At 41.2% G+C, this 25,762-nt stretch overlaps 1 protein-coding gene across 2 annotated transcripts in view; it reads right to left on the minus strand.

The window, feature by feature from the left end:
- Nucleotides 1-16,206: 16,206 nt before the first annotated feature.
- Nucleotides 16,207-25,762, minus strand: part of DBT (dihydrolipoamide branched chain transacylase E2) — a 43,798-nt gene continuing 34,242 nt past the window's right edge. Inside the window, exons 8-11 of one of the 2 annotated variants that reach the window (XM_060026281.1) lie at nt 23,700-23,777; nt 21,606-21,725; nt 21,396-21,467; nt 16,207-18,102 (exon numbers count right to left, since the gene is read on the minus strand). In XM_060026281.1, the coding sequence (XP_059882264.1) occupies nt 17,935-18,102; nt 21,396-21,467; nt 21,606-21,725; nt 23,700-23,777 (438 nt within the window). In that variant the 3' untranslated portion in view covers nt 16,207-17,934. Of the gene's footprint in view, nt 18,103-21,395; nt 21,468-21,605; nt 21,798-23,699; nt 23,778-25,762 lie in introns of both variants that reach the window. The other variant, XM_060026271.1, reaches the window with a different exon arrangement.

Below are 25,762 nucleotides of genomic sequence, written 5' to 3' on the forward strand. Positions count from 1 at the left end.
TTATACCTTTTGGGTATTTAATAGAATTTAATGAATCTGTTCCAAGCAAAGAAATTGAGAAATACACAGATGTATGGCATAACAAAAACCCTACCTAGGAAGCCATAGATATTTAAATATTTAAAGTTTCAACTGCTTCAGAAAAAAAAATGAAGGTGTGGAGAAATTCAGGTAACAGGTGAGCCCCAAGCTTCTGCTGCACCCAACTTTCAGATTTAATTATCTCTTAATTCTCATCTCTTCAGACTTCAAAAATAGGAGTTAATTCCAAGTTCTTTAAAAATACATGTATTTATTTTTTGAGTTGGTAATGTATGAACATGGAACAAAATTCAAAAGATGATGAACACTTCTCACCTCCAGCCATTAAGTTCTCTTCTCTGAAGGCAACCACTATTGACAGTTACTTGTGCGCCCTTCCAATGACGGTCTGTGAATTTACAAGCATGAATATGTCTATATTCTTTAAAAGCGCACACACATGCTGGTATGCACACACACACACATGGTAGCATACTATATACATTGTTCTATACCATGTTTTCTTACTCAGAATATCTTGAAAATTGTTTTACATTAGCATATTTAGAGTTACATCCTTCTTTTTAATGCCTACATAGCATTTTGGTGTGTAGGTTGGTCATCATTTGTTTAGTCACTTGGACACTTCCAACAACCTCAGTGCTTTTAAATGCCTGATTATTCCATAGAAATTCTCTAATGCTTCTATAGTGAATAAGCTCAGAGAGGTTGCTCAAGATTACAGAAAGAGTAAAGAAGATCACAGAACCTAAGCTCTAGTCTCCCAGTCCAGAGAGTTTGCACCATCCCCCATGTGGCTGCCTTGAATATGTTCATAAGTCAACACTGAAGTTCAGGGAGGAGTTTTGTTTCCATTTAAAAGACGACTAGGGCTTCCCTGGTGGTGCAGTGGTTGAGAGTCCGCCTGCCGATGCAGGGGACATGGGTTCGTGCCCTGGTCCGGGAAGATCCCACATGCCTCAGAATGGCTGGGCCCGTGAGCCGTGGCCGCTGAGCCTGCGCGTCTGGAGCCTGTGCTCCACAACGGGAGAGGCCACAACAGTGAAAGGCCCGTGTACCGCAAAAAAAAAAACCAAACAAACAAACAAAAGACTAAATTGTCCCTGTGGAAACAATTTAGATTTATTTCTGCCTCTGGCATTGTCTACAATTAAATTTTAATTTGACAATGTTTATAGAAAACCCATAAATTTCAAAGCTTTTCTCTCCTTCTCTTATCTAGCCTCTTATTTTCCATACTCAGATCTAAGAGTCAACACTGCCAGAAGGGAGACCAGTTGAGAAGTTGTTAAAGTGATCTACACTAGAGAAATGGCAGGGAGAGTGGGGAAAAGTGAACAGATTTATGAGCTATTTATGAAGGAGATTACAGTTTTAGTGATTTGAGGACAACAGGGGATTAGAGAGAAAGAAGAGATAAGGCGTGTATAGTGAATATCTGTCATTCATGGCTGCCCCAAATCTTGCAAACACCTTCTCCATAGTTTGATAACCCCCTCATTGTGAATCCCACTTTACCAAGATAGAATTAAGGGAAAAAATCCCAGTCTCCCTTGCTACTGGATTAGGGAATGTGACTGAGGTTCTGCTAATCATATACTTTGATTTTGACGCAAAGAATGTGAGGAAAGAGGCTGGGTGACTGCAGTCCATTTTTGCTGGTATGCGTACAGCAGACAATATATTCAGGGGTCAGTTTTGGCAGCAAGAGTTTCCTGACCACAGTAGACACAGCTAGCTCTGGAGACAGCCTCAGCAGCACCCTTACTAGGCCAGTTCTGTAATGTAGCTCCAGGAGTTGTTCTGTGAACTAATATCCCTTCCTTTAACTTGCTAGGGAAAATTTTGTTATCTGCATCTGAGAAAATGACACAACTATTTTAACGGTTTCGTGTTATGTTTCCAAAAATATTCTTACATTGCTATTTCTTCATATACCAATTTCAGAATCACCTATTGACTTTGTACCATGAAAGATGAAAATTCTGTGGTCTCCAACCACCCACTCATTATCCTGTATCTCTCCTCCTCCTGTCCTCACAATCTAGTTCTATCACAATTTTTGTTAAGTCAGTAGTATTCATTATTATTATGAAAATATTATTCATAGATGAACTAAATAGTGGATATGATTACATTCCTTTGCTTTGGAACTTTGTTTTTTCTGGAGTTAAGTGTACTTTTTAAACTTGCTTAATTTTCTGTGTACCTATTACTATATCTTTATATACCTGAATATCCCAGCTCCCACTTGTACTGGACAAGTTATTTAATTTCTCTGTGCCTCAGTTCTTTATTGGTAAAATGCAGATAAAAATTAGGGCTTCTCATGGGCTTTTGTGAGTATTAAGTGAGTTAACATATGAAAGAGCTTGGACAATGCCTGAACGTAATAAGTACTCAGTGAGGGTTTGTTATTATTTCCACCCTCCAGTAGTGGAGCCAGGAGAAGGGAGGAGCTGGGTGTGGATCTGAGTGCCATATTATCATAAGAAGATTGGCTAAGTCTAAAGGCATTTTCTTCTGTGACTGAGACGAAATTAAGGAGAAGAAAGCTTTACAGTGAAGGGGAGATAAACGAGCTCATCTTAAGTGGCTTCACTCTTCACACAAAGTAAGTATCTCATTTTACATTGTTGCACACATTGGTTTATCCTTTCCTGTCATTGTGTGTTTCCAGCTGCTTGGTGCCCAGGTTTGCATTCTGAGGTCCCTCAGGGATATATTTCATTGGAATCTATGGCCCTGACTGCATTCAATTGCAATGCTTGTGTTTAGAAAAAGAAAACAAATCTAGAAGAGGGCCAAGTGGGATGGCCAGGTGAGAGAGGGAATAAAAGCACATTAAAAATATAACGTCATCCGAAAGAACTCAAAGCAGGACTCGAAGAGATATTTGTACACACCATGTTCATCACAGCATTATTCACAATATCCAAGAAGTGGAAGCAACACATGTATCCACTGACAGATGACTGGATAAAGAAATTGTGGTGCATACCTACAATGGAATATCACATGCTACAACATGGATGAAACTTGAGAACATTATGCTAAATGAAAAATTTTAAAAAGTCACGAAAGATCAAATTATATATCATTCTACTCACATGAAGTACCTAGAGTAGTCAAAGTCACAAAAACAGAAAGTAGAAAGGTGGTTAATAATATGAGGAAATGTTCATGATACCAGTTACAAGAAAGAAAAGGTTACAGACCTTTTGTTCTATTCAGGTATTCACTTGATTGGATGAGTCCTACCCACATGAAGGGGTGAAATCCGCTTTACTCTGTCTACCTATTCAAATGTTAATATCATCCAGAAACACCGTCACAGACATACCCAGAATAATGTTTGACAAATGTCTGGGCATCCTGAGGCCCAGCCAAGTTGACACATAAATTAGCCATCACAGTAGGCATCCCTATTGTACACACAAAAAATCCAAGGTTTAGAGACAGTAAGGGACTTGTCAAAGACACAGCTGGAAAATAGCTGAGCTAAATTCCAACTCAAAGGGATCTAGCCCCTGAATCTTGATCATTGGGCTATTCTGCTTCCTCTTAAAAACAAGTTTATGGAAGTTACACAGAATTATATTTGTAGATGTACACAATATCAAAGCAATTTTTTTTATGACTGCTTAATTTGTCTATTGAGAGGCAGTGAATGAAGATGGGAGAACACATGTAAAAGTAACGGGGCTGAGAATAGTTCATGCTACCTCGTTCTATTTCCTTTTCACCCTATTCCACCATAACCTGTGTTAATAAATGCAGAAATTTAGAGAAAGATTGTAACGTTTTTAAACACATAACACCAAGTAAAGCAGTTATTACCTTGTTTTTTTTTTAAATTGATTTTATGAACCTAGAGCGTCTTCTTTTACAAAGTATAATAAAACAATAGGATTAATAGTTGTTTAGTCAAACTTCTTCCCACAAATTCTGACAAGACTACAGGACTATAAGTAATCATATCAAGCATACAAGCCTCTATTTTGTGTGTGACCCATTCATTCAAATAAACAGGAGAAAATAATGGAACACAGGGGAAAATGGAAAATAAGAGTGTATTACCTTGGGATTTTTATTTTTATTATTAATTTATTAATCAATTAATTTTTGGCCACGTTGGGTCTTCGTTGCTGTGTGCGGGCTTTCTCTAGTTGTGGCGAGCGGGGGCTACTCTTGGTTGCGGTGCACGGGCTTCTCATTGCGGTGGCTTCTCTTGTTGCCGAGCACAGGCTCTAGGCGTGTGGGACCTTCCTGGACCAGGGCTCAAACCCGTTTCCCCTGCATTGGCAGGCGGATTCTTAATCACTGCACCACCAGGGAAGTCCCTACCTTGGGATTTTGATCTGTAATGCTCTTTTTATGACTCCCTAGAGTCCTTTAATAAAACAAGTAAACTATTAGCAATTTGTCAGAATGCAAGGCTTTGAAACAGAAACACCACATAACTCTGGAGAACAAAGAAAAATAAATATATGAGACTTACCCTCATTTATCAGATCAATAATTTTTCAATGTTAAAAATTCTATCTTGCAAAGATAGAATTTGAAGGCTCTATAACTGCACTTCAAATATTTGAAAGACAAACAAGAATACTTTAAAAACTGATTTGTTCAGCTCTAGAACTTTCTGGAACACTGATATTCTTTAATGTGGAAATGTTCCAGTAAAAAAGGTTGGATGAATGTGTGTGCATGTGTGTGTGTGTGTGTGTGTACCCAAAGTCCTAAATAACAGATCACATACCTGCCCAATATTAGGGAGTTAGCTCTTCTCCATATTTTGATACTTATATTAGAAAGTTATAGGCTACATACTAACTTGTTCCACTTTGTCTGACAAAACAGCTATTTCCTCCTGAGATGGTAGGAAATACCATTAGGCACCAAATGTCTTTCCCCTGGAGCTCCGGCTCTCAGATTCTAGCCAGTCTCAAATGACTTCTGCAACATTACTCCATAGAGTTGCAATGTTTTAATAACTTTAATAGAGAAGTTACTAAAATGGCTGAGAAGAGTATTTCATTTTAACTGTTAATTATTCCCTTTTCCCTATTATTAAGTAAGTGTTTTGTAACAAAAAGTTTATGTATTTCACCAGGCATGTACTTAAAATGTACTTTCGACCTTGAGACTTTTGTGCTGGTTGTCATTTTTGATAGATACACACACACACACACACACACACACACACACACACACACACACACATCATTTCCCTAAACCAATCAACGGTGGAGACACAAGAAAATATTACATGAAAACCATTTATTCTACAGCCTACGGGGGATGGGCCAAAAATTAGAAGGTCATGGAAATGATTTAATCTTCATCTGTGAAAAGTATGCTGTGAATCCAGGTAACAAATATGTCACTTAGCCAACAAAATACAAGTGAACAAAACATAATTTCTCTTATGAATGAAGTGGTTGCCATATTTTTTCCCTTAAACTGTCTTTCTTATGTAAAGATAATTCTCACATGAAATATAGAACCTAGGCAATAGTACTCAATATTATGCAACTTCCTTGGGCAATTTAAACCTAAAATCAGATGAACACAAAATAAAAGCCATTATAATCTTGCTTTGAAAGAAAAAAAAATAGGAAAAACGATACCCCTTCCAAATATTGACACAAAAATTGCACTGGCTTCCTATATGTTGAATATTTTTACCTCATAAAAAACTGAAAAGATATGCTCCTTCTGCTTTTATTTTTATGCAATGCTTTTTAGTTCTATGGAAATAAAAGTTACACAAAATTTTAAACTTTTCACTGGATAATTTTGTATGAATTACATAATCCTTTGTTTCCAGGATATTGACCCAACTTTTGAGATATTGTATACATTTCAAAGGGGAACTACAAAAATTATTTTTTCATATGTCCACAAATACCATGCAGAACATTTAATAGCTAATAAAGATAGAAACTATGAGAATTTTTATTGTATTTAGAAAGTATTATAAACTGAAAATAAACATCTTATGGAAAAAATGCTATTTTATTGAAACTGGAACGCACTGCATTTTTTTTTTTTTTTTTTTTTTTATTTTTTTTATTTTTTTTTTTGCGGTACGCGGGCCTCTCACTGCTGTGGCCTCTCCCGTTGCGGAGCACAGGCTCCGGACGCACAGGCCCAGCGGCCATAGCTCACGGGCCCAGCCGCTCCGCGGCACGTGGGATCTTCCCGGACCAGGGCACGAACCCGTGTCCCCCGCATCGGCAGGCGGACTCTCAACCACTGCGCCACCAGGGAAGCCCTCGCACTGCATTTATATATCAATATTTTTAATATTCACAAACTTATTTGGGAAACTAGGGCAATAAATGACAGTGGTCGTTTAAAAAATTATGCCATGTCTCTGACAATCTGTCCTGCTCTGTCCAAGCAACACTTGAACCAATGCGGCCCTTCTAATCTTGTGCCAGAAACACAGTAAGACTAAGGCCAGGTTCTGGTGCAATTCGTGAGCCTTTGGCTTGCAGAGTTGTTAGTCTGATGGCTTAGCCTGTGGATTCCTCTCCGTCACATTTGAATATCTAATGTTTCAAATTGTTATAGTCATGTTCAGACTTATATTCATGTCTGCAGTTTCCAATTACTTACTTAGACCTGCCATCAACTTAGTTAACTTGCCTTGGTTACTGCACTCTGAACTCTGGCTGCATTTTTCAAGGAAATTAAACGGCTAAGTTTTTCCAGATAATTGCACTCTGTACAGGCTTTATAACATTTTTTTTTTTTTACTTTCCTTTTCACCATATTTTTAGAACGATCTACCACATACTTAGAAGCTTCTTGCAGCAAACTGGAAGTTAAATAGTTTACTGCAAGTTTAACCCAGTCTGATGGCTTCCCTGGGAAGGCGGGGGGCGGGGGGGGGGGCAGTGTGCTGCCCGTGAGAGGAGGCTGCCACCCGCTCAGCTGAGAAGGTGAGCCCACCTTTAACTGTCCTGACTTCCCCTGTGTCTAACCTAAATTCTTGATCTCCCACCTGTTCTCATTTCTTCCGTCCTCTTAGTAAGACCCACAACAGCTGTTCTCCATGCTGGGCGTTGTAACATTCCACATGGTAAAAGCCTGATATAGATGGCTTCTTCCTAACAGAACTGCCATTTTTCTTGTCATGCTTCGGTTGTTTTTGTGGCTCCCCTCTGGACCCTCTCCAAATTCTTCTGCTCGGTTTTAGCAAGCTGGCCTAGAGTTCCCTCACAGGGCTCTGACTCGCATATGAATTAGCTAGTGGTCAGAGCCCTTCTGCTCAGTACCGGGACTGCCTCCTAATGAATTTATTTCCTTTTAATTCTAAGCTTGCAAACATCAAGGATTCATGATACCTTCAGTGTTCGTCTAAATGCGAATGCGCTCTGTCACATTGAAAAGCCTGTAGTTATTTTGATGGGGTAACAATGGTAACATGACCCATCTGTGGTTTGGCATAAATAGTTCAGAGTTGACCTGGTCTGTCTGATGAGATGTCACTGAAACGTGTGGTGACCTTGAGTTGCTAAAGAGTGAAAATGAGCTTAGGAGAGAAGTGGATCCAGAGAGAACTATTTAGGAAACATTTGGGAGAGAGATGTGGCCAGACTTTTGCCAAGCGCACAGGTGAGTAGTAGGGAAGGGAAGCCAAACTGCAAGGAGTTCAAGACCACCCATTCAATTCTAATTGAACCCAAGTTAGGCAAAGGCAGGAAGGAGCAGGACGGAAGCTTGTCCATTCAGTGTCAGGCAGAGGTAACAATGTGAAAAATGAGTGTTTTGAGACTTCTTTTAGGCAGAGGGAAATTAGCCATTAAAGAGGTAGGGAGGTTGTTTGTTTTTTTTTTTTTTCGGTACGCGGGCCTCTCACTGCTGTGGCCTCTCCCGTTGCGGAGCACAGGCTCCGGACGCGCAGGCTCAGCAGCCATGGCTCACGGGCCCAGCCGCTCCGCGGCACGTGGGATCTTCCCGGACCGGGGCACGAACCCGTGTCCCCTGCATTGGCAGGCGGACTCTCAACCACTGCGCCACCAGGGAAGCCCGGTAGGGAGGTGTTTTTATTCATTTGTTTTTGTTTTGGTGGTGGTGGGGGATTATTTTAAAAATAAGAACAGTTTTCTCTATATGTTTATTTTATTAGTTAGGGCAGCACTGTCCAGCAGAATTTTCTGTGATGATGGATATATTCTATATCTGCCATGTCCAATATGGTAGCCACTAGCCACACGTGGCTATTTAAATTTAAATTTATTAAAATTAAAATCAGTTTCTCAGTTACACAAGCCACATTTCAAGTGTGCAATAGCCACAATAATTAAAACGTAAATTTAAATAGTCACATTCGGCTAGTAGGTATTGCACTGGACAGCTTAGAGTTAGGGCATTATTTTGAGATTAGTCTCCAGATGGTGTCTTAAAACAACCAAAGTTTATTTTTCACCTGCATTACATTCAAACCAATCAGTGCTAGTATATGGGGGATGGGGGCTTTGCTGGTGTCCCCACTGTGTGTAGCTGCCATCTTCAACATGCAGGTTTCTCCGCAGTGGAGAGAAAGGAGAGTGTGGAGGAGTTCTTGGGAGGTTTAATGGGCCACATCTGGGAATGGCCTACATCACCTCTACCCATATTCTAATGGCTAGAAATAGATCACACGGCCCTACCTAACTGCAGGCTAAGCTGTACATGTTTAACTGTGTGCCCAGAAGGAAAATGTAATGGCTCTATGGACATTCAACATTAAACTTCCACATTTATCAACAATAAATTTTTTTAAATTTAAAGTGTTCTGAGTCTCTAATGACTTAGCTATGAAGAACTGGAAATTAATCTTAACTAGTGTGCCAAGGGAATCTTAACTAGCTTAATTGAGGAATGATTGGGAGAGCAGAGGATCAAAAGGGAGCAAGGCCAGGTTTCCCCTGCCCACTTGGGCCCCCGGGAGCCTGCTGAGATTCCCGGGCCTGAACCTCTGCCCACCGAGGCCCCCTCCAGCCAGCAGGTCCTGAGGGAGTGGGAGGGAGGGAAGGGGGAGCAAAAGTAAAGGCTGGACCCCGGGGACCGGCACCCCTGAGGGGCAGCTGGGGGAGGGGAGGAGTTCCTACACCCAACGGGACGCACCCACGGTTAGGGGTCCAGCAGGGCCGGGGGAGACCCTGGGGGAGACAGTGGGGGAGGGGCACGAAGGAACGGAAGGGAATGTGGCCAGTGCTTTCCCCGTCCACTTAGGCACCAGGGAGCCTGTTGGACTCCTGGACCTAATCCTCTAACCTCGGAGCCTCCCTCCTGCGGTGCAGAGCCCAAGCCCTGCTCCTACACCCTCACCCAGGGCCCTACCTCTGAGACGCTCTCCAACACGCTGGGCCTGAACCCCACCCACACACCCTCAGGGCCCTACCTGCAAACTCGGGAACTCCACGCTCCACAGGCCTCCCTTTCCACGCGCTGCCTCTCCCCTTCTGTGCAGGTCCTAAGCAGAGGCCCCGCCACACTCTTGAACGCGGCCCAGCCTAGGCTCCGCCCCCAGGGCCTTTCCCTGCTGCGTGGGTCCTGAGCCTAGGCCCCGCCCCATGCTCAAACATCACACCCCCACCAGCCTAGGTCCCACCCCACCCTAAACCCTGGCCCTACCTAAGTTCTACCCCCGCCTAAACTCCGCCCCCATAGCCAAGGCTTTTTCTTTCTTTTTTCTGCTGCGGTTTTGTTTTACCTTGTTGCAGCTGTTTCCATTATATTTTTATTTTTCCTAATATATTTTTTATCTTTCTAATTTTATTTTGTTTTTTATTCTTTGATATCATACTGCTCCTTTTTTTCTTTCTTTCTTCCTTTTTTTTTTAACCATGCCACGAAACTTGCGGGATCTTGGTTCCCAGGCCAGAGGTCGGGCCCAAGCTCCTGTGGTGGGAGCTCTGAGTCCAAACTGCTGGACTAACAGAGAACCTCAGACCCCAGGGAATATCAATCGGAGTGAGGCCTCTGGGAGGTCCTCATCTCAGCACCAAGACCCAGCTCTACCCAACTGCCTGCAAAGTCCAGTGCGGGACGTCTCAGGCCAAACAACCAGTAAGACAGGAATACAGTACCACCCATCAAAAAAAGACAAAAAAATTTGTTATGGACAAAGGAGCAAGGTAAATCCTACAAGACCAGGTGAATGAAGACGAAATGGGCAACCTGCCTGAAAAAGAATTCAGAGAAATGATAGTAAAGATTATCCTTGGTCTTGGAGGGACAATGGAGAAAATACAAACAACATTTAACAAGGATCTAGAGGAACTGAGAAGCAAGCAAACTGATGAACAACACAATTACTGAAATTAAAATTGCTGTAGAGGGAATCAATGACAGAATAGCTGAGGCAGAAGACCGGATGAGTGAGCTGGAGGATAAAATGGTGGAAATAACTGCCAGGGAGCAGAATAAAGAAGGAAGAGTGAAAAGGGTTGAGGACAGTCTCAGAGACCTCTGGGACAACATTAAGCGCACCAACATTCGAATTATAGGGGTCCCAGAGGAAGAAGAGAGGAAGAAAGGGTCTGAGAAAATATTTGAAGAGATTGGAGTCGAAAACTTCTCTAACATGGGAAAGGAGATGGTTGGTCAAGTCCAGGAAGCACAGAGAGTACCATACAGGATAAACCCAGGGAGAAACATGAGAGACACATATTTATCAAACTGTCAAAAATTAAATACAAAGAAAGAATATTGAAAGCAGCAATGGAAGGGCACCAGGTAACGTTCACGAGAATCCCCATAAGTTTAAAAGCTGATTTTTTGGCAGAAACTCTGCAGGCCAGAAGGGAGTGGCAGGTCATATTTAAAGTGTTGTGGGGGCGGGGGGCCTACAACCAGGATTGCTCTACCCAGCAAGGATCTCATTCAGATTCAACGGAGAAATTAAAACCTTTACAGATAAGCAAAAGTTAAGAGGGTTCAGCACTACCAAACCAGCTTTACAAAAAATGCTGGGGGAGCTTCTCTAGGCAGGAAACACAAGAGAAGGAAAAGACCTACAATAACAAACCCAAAACAATTAGGAAAATGGTAATAGGAACATACATATCAATGATTACTTTAAATGTAGAAGGATTAGATGCTCCACCAAGGGACATAGACTGGCTGGGTGGATGCAAAAATAAGATCCATACATACGCTGTCTACAAGAGACCCACTTCACACCTGGGGACACATTCCGACTGAGAGTGAGGGGATGGAAAAAGATATTCCATGCAAATGGAATTCAAAAGAAAGTTGGAGGGCTTCCCTGGTGGCACAGTTGTTGAGAGTCCGCCTGCCGATGCAGGGGACACGGGTTCGTGCCCCGGTCCGGGAAGATTCCCACATGCCGCAGAGCGGCTAGGCCTGTGAGCCATGGCCGCTGAGCCTGCATGTCCAGAGCCTGTGCTCCACAACAGGAGAGGCCACAACAGAGAGAGGCCCGCATACCGCAAAAAAACAAAAACAAAAACAACAACAAAAAAAGAAAGTTGGAGTAGCAATTCTCATATCAGACAGAATAGACTTTAAAATAGGGACCATTACAAGAGATGAGGAAGGACACTATACGGTGATCGGGGGATCAATCCAAGAAGAAGATATAACAATTGTAGATGTTTGTTCACCCAACATAGGAGCACCTCAATGCACGGGGTGGATGCTAACAGCCAGAGAAGGGGAAATCGACAGTAACGCAATAATAGTAGGGGACTGGGCTTCCTTGATGGTGCAGTGGTTGAGAGTCCGCCTGCAGATGCAGGGGACACGGGTTCGGGCCCTGGTCCGGGAAGATCCTACATGCCACGGAGCAACTAAGCCCGTGCGCCACAACTACTGAGCCTGTGCTCCAGAGCCCGCGAGCCACAACTACTGAAGCCCACACGCCTAAAGCCTGTGCTCCGCCACAAGAGAAGCCACCGCAATGAGAAGCCCAAGCACCACAACGAAGAGTAGCCCCCGCTCTCCACAACCAGAGAAAGCCCGTGCACAGCAACGAAGACCCAATACAGCCAAAAAATAAAAAAACAAAGAACCCCCCCAAAACCCCAACTCCACAGAGCTTTAAAAAAAAAAAAGGGACTTCCCTGGTGGCGCAGTGGTTGAGTCCGCCTGCCGATGCAGGGGACACGGGTTCTTGCCCCGGTTCGGGAAGATCCCACATGCCGTGGAGCGGCTGGGCCCGTGAGCCATGGCCACTGAGCCTGTGCAGCCAGAGCCTGTGCTCCGCAACAGGAGAGGCCACAACAGTGAGAGGACCACATACCAAAAAAAACCAGAAAACAAAAAACATAAAAGGATGTGTGGGACCATGTTCCAATAAAACTTTATTTATAAAAAAATTATGTAAAGGTAGCTATAAACAACAACACAACAATGATAGTTATACTGTTCAAATGTGGTGAATATGACTATGGACACAGTTGCTTTCTGAAATTCTTTCTGAAAGTGGCAGGACATAAATCAATAAATCAGTAAGTCAATAAATTAAGTAGTTTCTACTTTTTTGGCATAGTAAATGCAACTGTAATGTGGGTATTGTTTTCCCATATAAATAACATTGGAGAATTTGGCTGTGTTATTTCCTGCTTGGCCTCAGATAAGTCATTGCTTTGCTTAATCACATGGTGTAGTGGCATAAATGAATCATTTGTAAACATTTTAAAAAGCAAAATAATGATCCAAGTTCTATAAAATCTAAAATGAGCTTGAAAGCACTAAACATTCTGATTAACTGAGGAATTACAATGAACTATGAAATATACACAACACATAGAAAATGTAACTGTCTTTTGTTCAAAATTTAAAACAAATGTCTTACCAATTATAAGGAGGTTTGAACAGATTCCTTTTCCTCTAGATACTTTTCCTTGTAGCAAGCACAGCCATTCAGAGTCATTCCATAGATACAAGAGCGGCCTCATGGCCATGGTTGCTTCACATTATACTTTTCTGGGTCATTGGCGATGCTTCAATGCTACATGAGGACTTCATTAAAAAACGTAATCAGATCCAGGGCATAGATTTCTTTTGAAGACAACCAGCACATACTGAGTACTAGTCAGTTGAGCTGGGGCTACTGAGAGGGTTCACAGGCCAGCAGTGAAGACATACTCATCCAGCTACGTCACTGCATGAGTCCTGTTGGAGGTGTGGACAAAGAAGGAGAGAGAGAGGAAAAATAAATATTGATTCAAACGTAGGGAGGCACAGTCAGAGGAGGTCTAAAAAAGGAAGTGACTTTTGTTCTGGATTTTCTTCTGGTGGAGAACAGAGTGGAGAAACAAGCCCAGCAAAGGCATGGAAACATGAAATACACTGCATGTTGTTTTCAGGGAATGGGGACTAATTCATTGCGATGGAAGCTTAGGACAATAAAGGGCATAAGAGGATCTTCTAAAACCCAAATTCTGTGCTTACCTCTTTCTAGTTTTTGAGTGCTTGTACCTGGGGAAGATAAGGAACTGTCTGCAAGGACTGAGACCCCAATCCTTTCCTCTGGAAGCCTCAGGATTTTCCTTTGATCATCTCTCGAAGCACGTGATATCGTCTTCATGCTTTGCTACAGGCCACCAGGAACAACTGGGAAGTCACTGCAGGCAGCTTCAGGTTTCACTCTCATGCCTAAAGGAAGCATCCTGTACTCTGAGAATCCCCAATGGCCAGCTCTTCTACAGTTTGGTTCTGGTGTGTAAAGTCTGGCTCAGTAAAGAGAACAGGAGGATGTTGGTAGATCCGGTTCTGAGGTGAACTGACATCATGCTTCTCTCATAAACTACTGCTGCAGAGAATTCATACCACCAAAACTCCTTCCTTTCGGTGCCTGGAGAACACAGGGCCTTCAGGGAGTATTTCAAACTGCTAAGACCCCTAAGACAAACAAAAACTCTCTTTCTTTTAGCTCAATAATACCAGTTCCTCAAACAGCATAAAATCATGGACAATCCTGGCATTTGGAACACTAAGTGAGGTATAGTAGTTTAGCTTTGTATGCTTCTTTAGCGTATGTTAATCCACACGCATCTAAGTACTTAAACTCTGTTTCTTTAAATGGGGCTAATCATTGCACCTACCTCACAGTGTTTCTGGAGAGACGCAATGAATTAATATATGTAAAGCATTAGCGGTGCCTGACACTATTATAATTATTGTCTCAAATTTTACTCAATTTTTCCCTCTCTACCACTATTTCATGAGCATAGAGGCTAGATGACTCATTAATTAGAAGCTCTTTTATGTGCACTCTGAAAATATTATGCTCAGATGGTACAGCCCTTGCATATTGCTCCCTAAGTGTCTGGGCTCACGTAGGTCCCCTATGTTGCTTGCCTCATGAAAAGCAACACCAAAACCATAACCTGAAGAGCTTGAATGGCCTGTGTCTGTGTGACCTAAGGACAGAGTCTATCTTATTATTAGGTACGGCTTGTGAGGCAGGATTGATGAGGCAGGCCTAGTGTGTAAAGGAGACACAGTGATCTAACCTCAGTGAGAAAAGACAGTTTATAGGGAAGGAGCAAAACCACCATGAAGAACTGACTGGAGATACAACTCAACTCTAGAAGCACTGCTCTCCTCCAAGTTACTGGCACAGACCCACTTCCGGTGAAGGCTTTAGTCACCAGCCAGAGTTCTCACTGTGAGGTCAGAAACTTCATCTATCTTCTTCATCTGTATCCACAGTGTATATCCCAGGGCCTGGCACTGAATACATATATTCAGTAATAAATATGTGCAGAATGAACTAGTTAATCAATTACAGGGTGAATGTTAAATAAGTCTGAAGACTTCAAGGAAAGGTTTGTACTTCGGGGCTGCAGGGTAGTGCTGAGTGAGTTCCATCATCTTTCTCAAACCGTAGTTTACTTAGAAGTCAGCAAAGAAATCCATCAAGTGATCTTTGGGACCCACTTTGGAAAGCCATGGGAAATGCCGAAACAGGCCTGTGGGCTCTCTTTTCCCTACGTAACCACTTCTTGGAATGTTTCAAGATTTGGTACATTTTGATCTCTAAAATGGAAATTAATACCAATCTGGCTTCTGTCCTTCAAACTTCCTTCCCTATTGTGCTTCCTTTTCAAAATCAGAGGAACGCCCTACATAATGAATGGAACCTTGATTTTCTTGTTGGGCGCTCCCAACAATAATTTGGGGCCAATAACTTTGGCTTCTCCCCCATGGACATATAGTACCTTCCAACCTCCAGACATACTAGTGACGGACTTGACTTTTCTGGCTTCTTCCCTTTAGTTTCCACCTTTAGGAATACGGCTAAGGCCTTGCTCTAAACAATTCCCGCCCTATGATGTGTGGAGCCCTGTGGATCAGCTACTAGGGCTGTGCTCCTGGCCCCCTCATCCCTCCCAATGGATCCTCTTATCTTAAAGGTCCAACACACAATGGGAAGCAAATCGTTTGCTGAATCCTCAAAGGATGAGACAAAAGAGAAGGTGGTAATGGCAGGGATTTGGGATACAACAGATAGCTCAAGAGTTTATTCTGAGCCAATGATGTTGGACTTTTAGGGGAACATATTACATACTTATTTCAAAGCTCTTGTTCTCCTAGTTTTCACATTTCTTTTTTTTTTCTTTTTTTTTTTGTGGTACACGGGCCTCTCACTGTTGTGGCCTCTCCCGTTGTGGAGCACAGGCTCCGGTCGTGCAGGCTCAGTGGCCATGGCTCACGGGCCCAGCCGCTCCGTGGCATGTGGGATCTTCCCGGACGGGGGCACGAACCCGCGTCCCCTGCATTGGCAGGCGGACTCTCAACCACTACGCCACCAGGGAAGCCCTCACATTTCTTAAGTGAAGGGGACATTTTTACTGATCATGTCATTCTTCACTTAAAATTCTGTAAATGCCATCAACAGGGAATTGGTTAAATTATGGTACATCCTCTCCTCATCTTCCCAGACAGGATCAGTAACTTCTATTAGATGCTCTTATAGCACCCTGTTTTCTCCTACTTAGAAGTTAATTATATTCTTATTTTTATGATTTTTAAATATCTGTCTCGCTCCCTAGACTGTAAGCCCAATGAAGGCAGGAACCATGAGGATGGGCATTGTGTACCCACTGCTTAGCACCACACTTAGTATACAGTAGATGTTTGCATTTAATAAATGCAAACAATAGAATATTATGCAGCCATTTAAAAGTATCATAATGTGGAACTGTTTATTGACTCATAATGTTAAATTTAAAAAATCAAACTATAAAATAGTAGATACAGCACAACCTTATTTTCATAAAAAGAATAGCTATGTATACAGATACCTTGATCAAAATGTTAATAGTGGTAGGATTATGGTTGATTTTATTTTCTTTGCAACTCTTCATATTATCTGAATTTAAAAAATAACATTCAGTAGATCCATTATATTCTGAATTATACATCATTTCCATTTTGAAAAAAATCAAGTAGACATTAAAACAACTTTTTCTGTCACAAAACTTCACTTGAACATACAGTATTCAATTAGACAATATTAGAAACAACATGAATTTCTGATTCAAGTGGGCCTCTAACAAAATGATCATGACCTTTATTTCTGTGCAAAATTTATTATTTTATTTTAATGTCCATAATTACCCATTAGTCTTCTCTCTCCCCTTATTCATATTCCTTCTCAGGATGTGAAGAATAGAATAGACCCTAACTTATTAATCTATCCTATTTTTTTAGCTGAAGACCAAGAAAGTAAAAAAAAAAAGTTAAAAGGCAATGGACTTCTGAATGTAACACAATGTCAGTGGTTGCTACATTTAAAGTACCTTCCTTACATTGAAGCAATGTTGTAAAGGTGAAGTTTTTCTCAATAAAACACTAAACCATTACCAAATTCTAAAAGTATATCCACTTTAAACAAATACTTTTAGTGGCCTTACTGGCTATAAAACTATAATTGGGCATTTTTAAGATTAGCTTATAATTTTCCCTTTTAAAAGATATTAATTTATACAAATAAGATATTTACAGATGATAATCTCTACAGAGCAACACACTCCAGGATATCTTAAAAGGTAAATACAATTGCACTTATTTTATACAATAATTTGCATTCTTGTGGGGAAATAGAAAATACTTCTGCATATAAATTCCTTTTCCCAACTAAGTATAATTGAAAAGTTTCATTAAGAATTAGTTTAGAGACTTCACTGATGGTCCAGTGGCAAAGAATCTGCTTTACAATGCAGGGGATGTGAGTTCAATCCCTGGTCAGGGAACTAAGATTCCACATGCCCAGGGCAACTAAGCCTGTGAGCCACAACTACTGAGCTCACGTACCTCAGCTAGAGCCCGTGCGCCGCAAACTACAGAGCCCGCATGCCCTGGGGCCCGCACGCCACAACTAGAGAGAGAAAACCCACACGCCACAACTAGAGAGAAGCCCGCATGCCACAATGAAGATCCCGTGCCGCAACAAAAGATCCCGCATGCCTCAACGAGTATCCCACATGCCGCAACTAAGACCCGATGCAGCCAAAAGTAATAAATAAAATAAAATTTTAAAAGTTTATTTAAAAAAAGTTAGTTTAAAATAAAAAAAGAAAGAAAAAAATAGGGCAAATACTGTATATGGCGGTCTGTCTTTCAGTAATATTCATTTTGTTGTTCCTGCCAGTTTCAATCCATTGACACAAAGACCTCAGCACTATATTAAGAAGGCGTACTATGACCTATAAAATGTGACAGCCCAGGAGAACTATTATACCATTATTCCTTTCCAGTAAAATCTCTAACAGAATAGTGATACATATTGTGCCTCAGACTGTAATCATACATTACAAATCATTTACAATACAAACTGCAATGAGGAACGTGTGCTGCACAGCTGGGCTCTGCATTTTCTTTTGAAGTTCAGAAAGTTCAAGGATGTCTTATCAATCTTCATTTCAGATCTAGTAGCATAAAAGCTGGGTTTTCTAAGTAGGATTTCCACAAATTGGAGAAGTGTGACATTGTAGCACCATCAATAATTCTGTGATCAGCTGACCAGCTCACATTCATTATCTGGGCCTTATATACTTCCCCTTTCTCGTTAAATCGGGGAAGGGCCTACAAATAAGGAAAAGGACAGAGTCAGCCTTCACTTGCTCAAAGCAAGCTCTCGTAAAAACAATGGTGAAAGATTAGGCAAATCTCCCTCCCTATAATAGAGACGAAATGGGCATCCCAAATGACTTTTGATAATGCTAACTACTACTCTTCCCATCTTTGTGAGTGTGTGCTTCAAGCTTTCAGAGTTTCTCCAAAGTATTTCCTGTCGTCTGTATAATTTCCGTATGTACAGTAAACTTCGTTTCAGATTTCAATTATTTAACAGCTATTTATTGAGCATCTACCATGTACCAGGTACTCTGTTAGACTCTGGGGATAAAGCAATGAACAAAACAAATAACAATCCTTGCCCTCTTGGAGCTAACATTTTAATGGGGAGAGACAGACGATTAAGATAAATAAGTAAAATATATATAAGTGTGTTAGATAGTGAAAAGTGCAAATGAAAAAATAAAGCACTTTGGAATGGAGATAGAGATTATACGCAGGAGGTGGAAATAGGGGAGAGGTTGCATTTTCTTTTTTAACAGGTGGGCAGGGAAAGCCTCACCAAGAAGGTGTCCTCACTGAAGGCAGTGAGGAAGCAAGCCATATGGACACCTGGAGAAAGATGGGGGGAAGCATGGCTGGAGTGTTGGAGGACCAGCAAAGTTGGCAGGGAGGCTGCATTGGAGGGGCCGGGGTGAGAGGTGGGAGATGACACAGAAGGAGCAGGCTGAAGGGGGGCATGTTGCTAAGACAACAGTTATGCTTCCCAGTCTGCCTCTGACTTTTCCAAAAACAGATTTAAGAAAAAGCGAATTCATTGCAGGTTAGTTTTTTTTTTTAAATATATCAAAAGTGAATATATATCAAAAATATATTATCTATTTATAATGATATAAAAAGATATACAAAATGCAAGCTCCACCTCTTATCGTTAGGTTCAGTAGACATAAAATCACTCTGTCAAAGGGCAACGAAGGTTTCTGAGCCCTACTCTCCCCTTCTGTAGTTCTCCCCTCAGAGCCCGGATACAGCAGTCACAGCCTGATGCGGGTCCCAGTCGCACTGAGTGGCACCAGTGTAGAGCCATGGTAGGCCGCTGCAGCTAGTTTGCCTTTGATTTGGAGTGAGGTGAGAAGCTATTGGAGGTTTCTGAACAGAATGGTCAGTCACTGAAAGGAGAAGACTTCAGGTGAGAGGGTGTGGTGGTGAGGGAAGGGGCAGGAAATTGGAGATGCCTAGTTAGACTTCTGAGTAGGAAATAAGAGTTTGGAGTTCAAAGGAGAGGTCTAGTCTGGTCTGGAGATATAAACTTGGGAGCCATCAGCATATAAATGGTATTTAAAGCCATGAGACTGGATCAGATAAAGAAAAGGGCAGAACTGAGCCCTGGGGTCCTCCAATGTTTAGAGATGGGGAGATGAGGAGGTACAGGCAAAGGAGACTCAGAGGGAACAGGCACTAGGTAGGGGGGAAGCAGACTAGCGAGGTTTTCTGCAAGTCGCAGTGAAGAAGGTTTTCCAAAGAGGCAGTATTGATCAACTCAAGCGCAGCTAATAGGTCAAGAAAGATAAGGACTGAGAATGGAGGAATGTGGAGGTTTTAGTGACTTAAGACTATTTAGTGACAGTGTAAAATTTACAGTGAAAACAAAAGATAGCAAAGGAGAGACGACCCAAAGGGAGAAAGGAATGAAATACTGTCTCTACCCAACAAGGATTAACTACATTAAGTCACTATGCAGATTTATACTTTAAGAACTATGCTTCATAACCTGAAAAAACCATGAGTGAGATGATTCTGAAAAAATGCATCTCACACAGATAATTGTACACCAATGTTCACAGCATTATTCACAATAGCCAAAAAATGGAAACAATCCAAATACTCATTAGAGATGAATAGATTAACAAAATGTGGTATATATTGTACACACAGAGTCTCAGTTTGGGATGATAAAAAAGTTCTGGAGATGGACGGTGGTGATTGTTGCAAACAGTGTGACTGTACCTACTGCTGCTGAACCATACACTGTGATTAAAATGGTAAACTTTGTCGTGTATAGTTCACCACAATTATATACCTATATGTACAATTCGGAAGAAAACAAACTGCTTTCAGGAAAAGAGAAAACAAAACTTTGTTAAATAGGTATGATGGTTTGTTTGTAAGCTGCAAGAAGTCAGAATTCTGTGAGAATCAAATGCTGAATGCTTGTTGGGGGCGGACGAGTGATAGAGAAGTTAATCCCTTAGAGAAACTTCCGATTTGGACAGAACAGTGTCATGCTATGTGTTCTTATTTTTCTTCCCTGTCTCTTCCGTGGGCCAGAAGGGAAAGTAGAGCTAGAAGAGGGAGTAACTTAGCAGCCAAAGTACCAGCTGCTAGAAAGCAAATCAAAGGCTGAATGAAAGTATCTGTGAAGATTTTGGATGCCAACATGAAAGTAATAAACTCATGAAAAGTAAGTCCCAGAGATGTTCCATGTGGAAGCATTATAAATACAGAGAAGAAGAAAGATTCTTCTGAAAACGTGAAGATCAAAATCAAGGTTAATGTAGTGACAATGACATTTAATAATGGTGGTATTGAAATGGTATCTATGAGCTTATTTCTTTAACTTGGGTGGTTCTCAACCCTGAGTTAATAGGGATGCCCAAGCCCCAGCCCCACCCCACCCCAAATTCTGGTGCAGTTGGTATGGGGTGAGCTTGGGCACTTTTTTCACACTCTCCAGATGATTCTAATGTGTAGCCAGGGTTAAGAATCACTGCAACCCTTATTCTAAGTCAGTCTCCTATAACATGGCCACATGGGTTGTTGTTTAATATGTAAATTTTGGAGGTTCTGTCCCCAAGGCCAAGAAATCTGCATTTTTAACTGCACTCCCAATGATTCTTGAACAGAGCAACGTTTAAGAAAAACGCTCTCAATGGTGTTTTACCATTATAAATAATAATTTGGATTGGCTTACTATTATTCTTTGGTATTCTGAAATAAAGATATTTTGATAGACTCAGATTGGCTACATTTGTGATTATTCAGAAAGGCTCACACCTGTGCCTGACATCATCCACAATGGTTGATCCATTCGGAAACAACCCAGATCACAAGCATTTACTCTACAGAGAGGCAGCCACCGGAGTTACAGACCTAGTTCTTAGGAAGAAATAATTGGCTTACTAAACCCAATACCATACTCAAACCTACGAAGTGAGGGGAAAAACCTCAGAAACGGTTACTCTTCTTTGTTTTTCCTATCCCAATTTGCTTAAACTCTTTTTTCAACTATGTAACAAACATACCTTAATTTTCCCCAGGGCCCCAATTGCCACTTCGGGTGGCAATATCACTGGTCTGGCGTAGGTACCACCAATCTAAAAAACAAACAAAATAGAGTAGAAAAATTAAGCTTCTGAGGAACAAATGGCAAATTAAAGTTTATATTTTTAACTGAGCATATGGTCACAAATCTTAAGTTATGGTTTATGAACTTGAATATTACTATTACTCACTGATCCAATGTTGGAAAGAGTAAATGTTCCTCCTGTAAGGTCAGTGGTGCTGAGCTGACCTGCAGAGCCCAATTTCTGGAGGCGGTTCAATTCAGTGGCGATCTCAAATATGGAGCGGACCTGAATATTTTTCACATTAGGTACAATCAAGCCCTGCTCTGTATCCATTGCTATCCCAATGTTATGAGAAGCCTAAAAATAAACAAACAATTATACAGCAGCCTTTTCATAAGCTAGCAGAAAAGAAAGTCTCAACTTTTACTGCCTTATGAACACAACTATAGAAAACTATTTTCACCATATTGGTGATGATTTAAAAGAAATAATTTTAAAAGATTTTTTTGAAAAAGATAAATTTTTTTTGGTAAGAACATAGGGCAATAGATTATTTCCATCCATTGTTAGTGGAAGTGTAAGCTGGTATATACTTTCTGGAGAACATTTAACAGTACATACCAACATTTACAAAAACGTGTGCTAAGGAGGTAAATGCAAAAGTATGTAGAGATGAACAGAGATGCTGAGTCAGATTGTTTATAAGACTGAAAAAGTGCAGATGATCAAAATGCTTATCAATAAGTCACTGGCTAAACAAATGATAACAAAGCTATATTTATTGACATGTAATGATGTCTAAAACATATTAAATAGAAAATAGTTAAAAGAAAAACGTTTTAAATTTAAAAAGATATATGATATTATATATATATATATAATATATATATAATTCCATTTTTTTTTTCTTTGCGGTATGCGGGCCTCTCACTGTTGCGGCCTCTCCCGTTGCGGAGCACAGGCTCCGGACGCGCAGGCCCAGCGGCCATGGCTCACGGGCCCAGCTGCTCCGCGGCATGTGGGATCTTCCCGGATTGGGGCACGAACCCGTGTCCCCTGCATCGGCAGGCAGACTCTCAACCACTGCGCCACCAGGGAAGCCCCATATTTTTTAACTGTGTAAAAATAAAATCCTAGAGAGATGTACATCTCAGCATAAAGTGAGTTATCTTAGGATTATGGGACTGAAGGTAAGTATCACTATTTTCTTGTCTGAATTGTTTGCAACAAGTATATACTTAATGAGGAAGTTGTATTAATAACATGGAAAGATTTTAGATCCAACCGCCCCAGAATGTAAAGCTCACTTTCTGGTTATATATTTCTAATAAGAAATATAAGTAAGGGCCGCATCCTCAAAAGAGTTCTCAGCCTTAATGAACTTTCACTCCAAACAGAAGAGTTCACTCAACGAATTCAAACTTTCAGTACTTTGCTCATTTAAATGATTCTTGTTTTATTTTATTTTTAAAATTTTAAAAAATATTTACTTATTTTTGGCTGCACCAGGCCTCTAATTGTGGCACACGGGCTCCACAGCGCTTGGGGCTTAGTTGTCCTGTGCCACGTGGGATCTTAGTTCCCCGACCAGGGATCGAACCCGCATCCCCTGCATTGGAAGGCGGATTCTTAACCACTGGACCACAAGGGAAGTCCCTTTGTTTATTTTTTTAAATGGGTATCAATACACAAGCATGTGATTTTATTCAATTTTTAAAAAAAAAAAATATTTATTTGGCTGTGCCGGGTCTTAGTTGCGGCACGTAGGATCTTCGTTGCTGTGTGCGGGATCTTCTTGCGGCGTGCGGGATCTTCTTGCGGTATGCGGGATCTAGTTCCCCGACCAGGAATCGAACCCGGGACCCCTGCATTGGGAGCGCGAAGTCTTAACCACTGGACCACCAGGGAAGTCCCTAAATTATTCTTGTTTTAAAAACTGCAGGAATTCCATTTTGAGAGAGCTCTTCTGTTGGCAGAGAGGATATGTACGATGGGAAATGTAAACCATTGTCTCACAGCTGTATATTTCCATTATTTTAACCAGAAAACCAAAAGGCATTAAAAATGGCAATCTGCATATCTGAATAGTATTATTAACCAGTAAAACCAACATCAATAGCAACAGATTTATCTTCAGTTTAATGTTTTACCCCACACTTTAATTTCCAGTTTGAAGAAGATCACCACTTGAGGTATAATAGAAGCTTCTTTAACCTACAAGCACATTTGCACTTTTATTTATCACAGCACATAGCCAACCTTATATGTTATGTTCTGGCAGTTTTCATCCACAGAAGCATTAAGGATAGGAAACTGTAGTAATCCCAAGGAAGCAGCCTGTTTAGAGAGAGAAATACAATGTTAGCACTTTTAACTTGGAAAGGATAGGGGATTTGAAGCAATAAGATGGAAAGAATGGAAGGAAAGAACTCTTATTTAAGCTGAGTTTAATTGCAAGTCTACATGTACCAGGCATATTACTCCCTATGTTACCTCCCAGCAATGTGGAACTAGGTTACCCTTATCATTTAAGAATAAAAGATAAAGTAATCAGGGAGCTTGTAAACATCAAGGAGATTTTCAAAGTAACTATGCAGACTGACCAAAGTACCAAAAAAAGGTCTAAATTCTACGTTTTCCTCACTTACATGTAGAGTCTTAGGGTTTCCATGAGAAGCAAACCTGTAGTTCAAAGAAACACTTTGAATTAAAACACAAAAAGGCAAGGCTTCCCTGGTGGTGCAGTGGTTGAGAGTCCGCCTGCCGATGCAGGGAACATGGGTTCGTGCCCCAGTCCGGGAAGATCCCACATGTCACCGAGCGGCGGGGCTCGTGAGCCATGGCCGCTGAGCTTGCGGGTCCGCAGCCTGTGGTCCGCAACGGAAGATGCCACAGCAGTGAGAGGCCCGCATACCGCAAAACAAAAACAAAAACAAAAAAGTAGTAAGCTATTTTCCAGTGTAGAAAGAACAAGTGATAAGGATTTGAGAGGCCAGTGTTCCACCTGGTGTCCTTGGCCAAGCGAAGGGCAGAGCTGGTGCAAACATTTACTTTAGAGCCTGTTTCCCAGAATTGATGGCATTTGTGCCTTCTCCTGCCTTAATCTCTCCCTTTCCTTTTTCCTTTTTTCTCTTACTACCATTTCTCTTCTGTCCATGTTCAGATTTACCTGCCTCCAAAATATTCTTTATAGCTGTTTCTCTGCCCATCCAGGATCTAATCAAAGTTCACACACTGCATTTGGTTGTCATGCCTTATAGTCAGTTTAAAAAAATAGGAAAATAGGGAATTCCCTGGCAGTCCAGTGGTTAGGACTCCACGCTTTCACTGCTGTGGACCTGGGTCAATCCCTCCTGGCTGGGGAACTAAGATCCTGTAAGCAGTGCCAAGTGGCACAGCCCCCACAAAAAAAAGGAAAATAAAAATGCTTTAAATTGTCCCTAAAAAGAATTCCCTCTCCTACTGCCTTCATCTTGTCCAATTAAGAGTTCTTTATGTGCATTGTGTTAAGTGTTATTTTTGTCTGTGGGTCAGTGGTCTTGACAGAAAAAAAGAAATCATATCCTTGAACTAGACAGTTAAGGAAAGTTTTATTAAGCATTTGATTTGATAACTATAACTTTAATCTTCTTTATATAAAAACCCATAACTAAGGTTAAAGTATTATACATTAAAAACAGTATTTTGAGTATAATCCAAATTTTGTAAAAGGAAAAACAAGGTGTGTGTCCACAGATAAGAGGTCATTTTCTCCCCCTGTACAATATTTTGTAGTATTTTCCAAATGTTCTAAAATTATATAGACTGGAAAAAAATGTTATTTAAAAACAAAGCATATTAACTTTTATTTTCAAAATAAAAATCAGATATTTCATTCAGAATGGAACAATAAAGAAAAACAATCATGAAATAAATTTAACATATTAAAAAGCTGGACTGTCCTTGTTGCAAAACAGACTTGTCACAGGAAGCAGTAAGAGGAGCCCAGTCTGAAACAAGAAGGTGGCACTCTCTTCTCCTCCCCGTGAACTTCTCCACCGGGGTCTTCAACTCATTCTGCCCTCATGCTCAGGCATTGTTCTATCAGTGCTTCCCATTCACACATTTTTTTTTTTTTTTTTTTTCCAGTACGCGGGCCTCTCCCTGTTGTGGCCTCTCCCGTTGTGGAGCACAGGCTCCGGACGTGCAGGCCCAGTGGCCATGGCTCACGGGCCCAGCCGCTCCACGGCATGTGGGATCTTCCCGGACCAGGGCACGAACCCGAGTCCCCTGCATCGGCAGGCGGACTCTCAACAACTGCGCCACCAGGGAAGCCCCGCATT

The sequence above is a fragment of the Delphinus delphis genome, chromosome 1, assembly GCF_949987515.2.
Source record: "Delphinus delphis chromosome 1, mDelDel1.2, whole genome shotgun sequence".
Taxonomy (NCBI): Eukaryota; Metazoa; Chordata; class Mammalia; order Artiodactyla; family Delphinidae; genus Delphinus; species Delphinus delphis.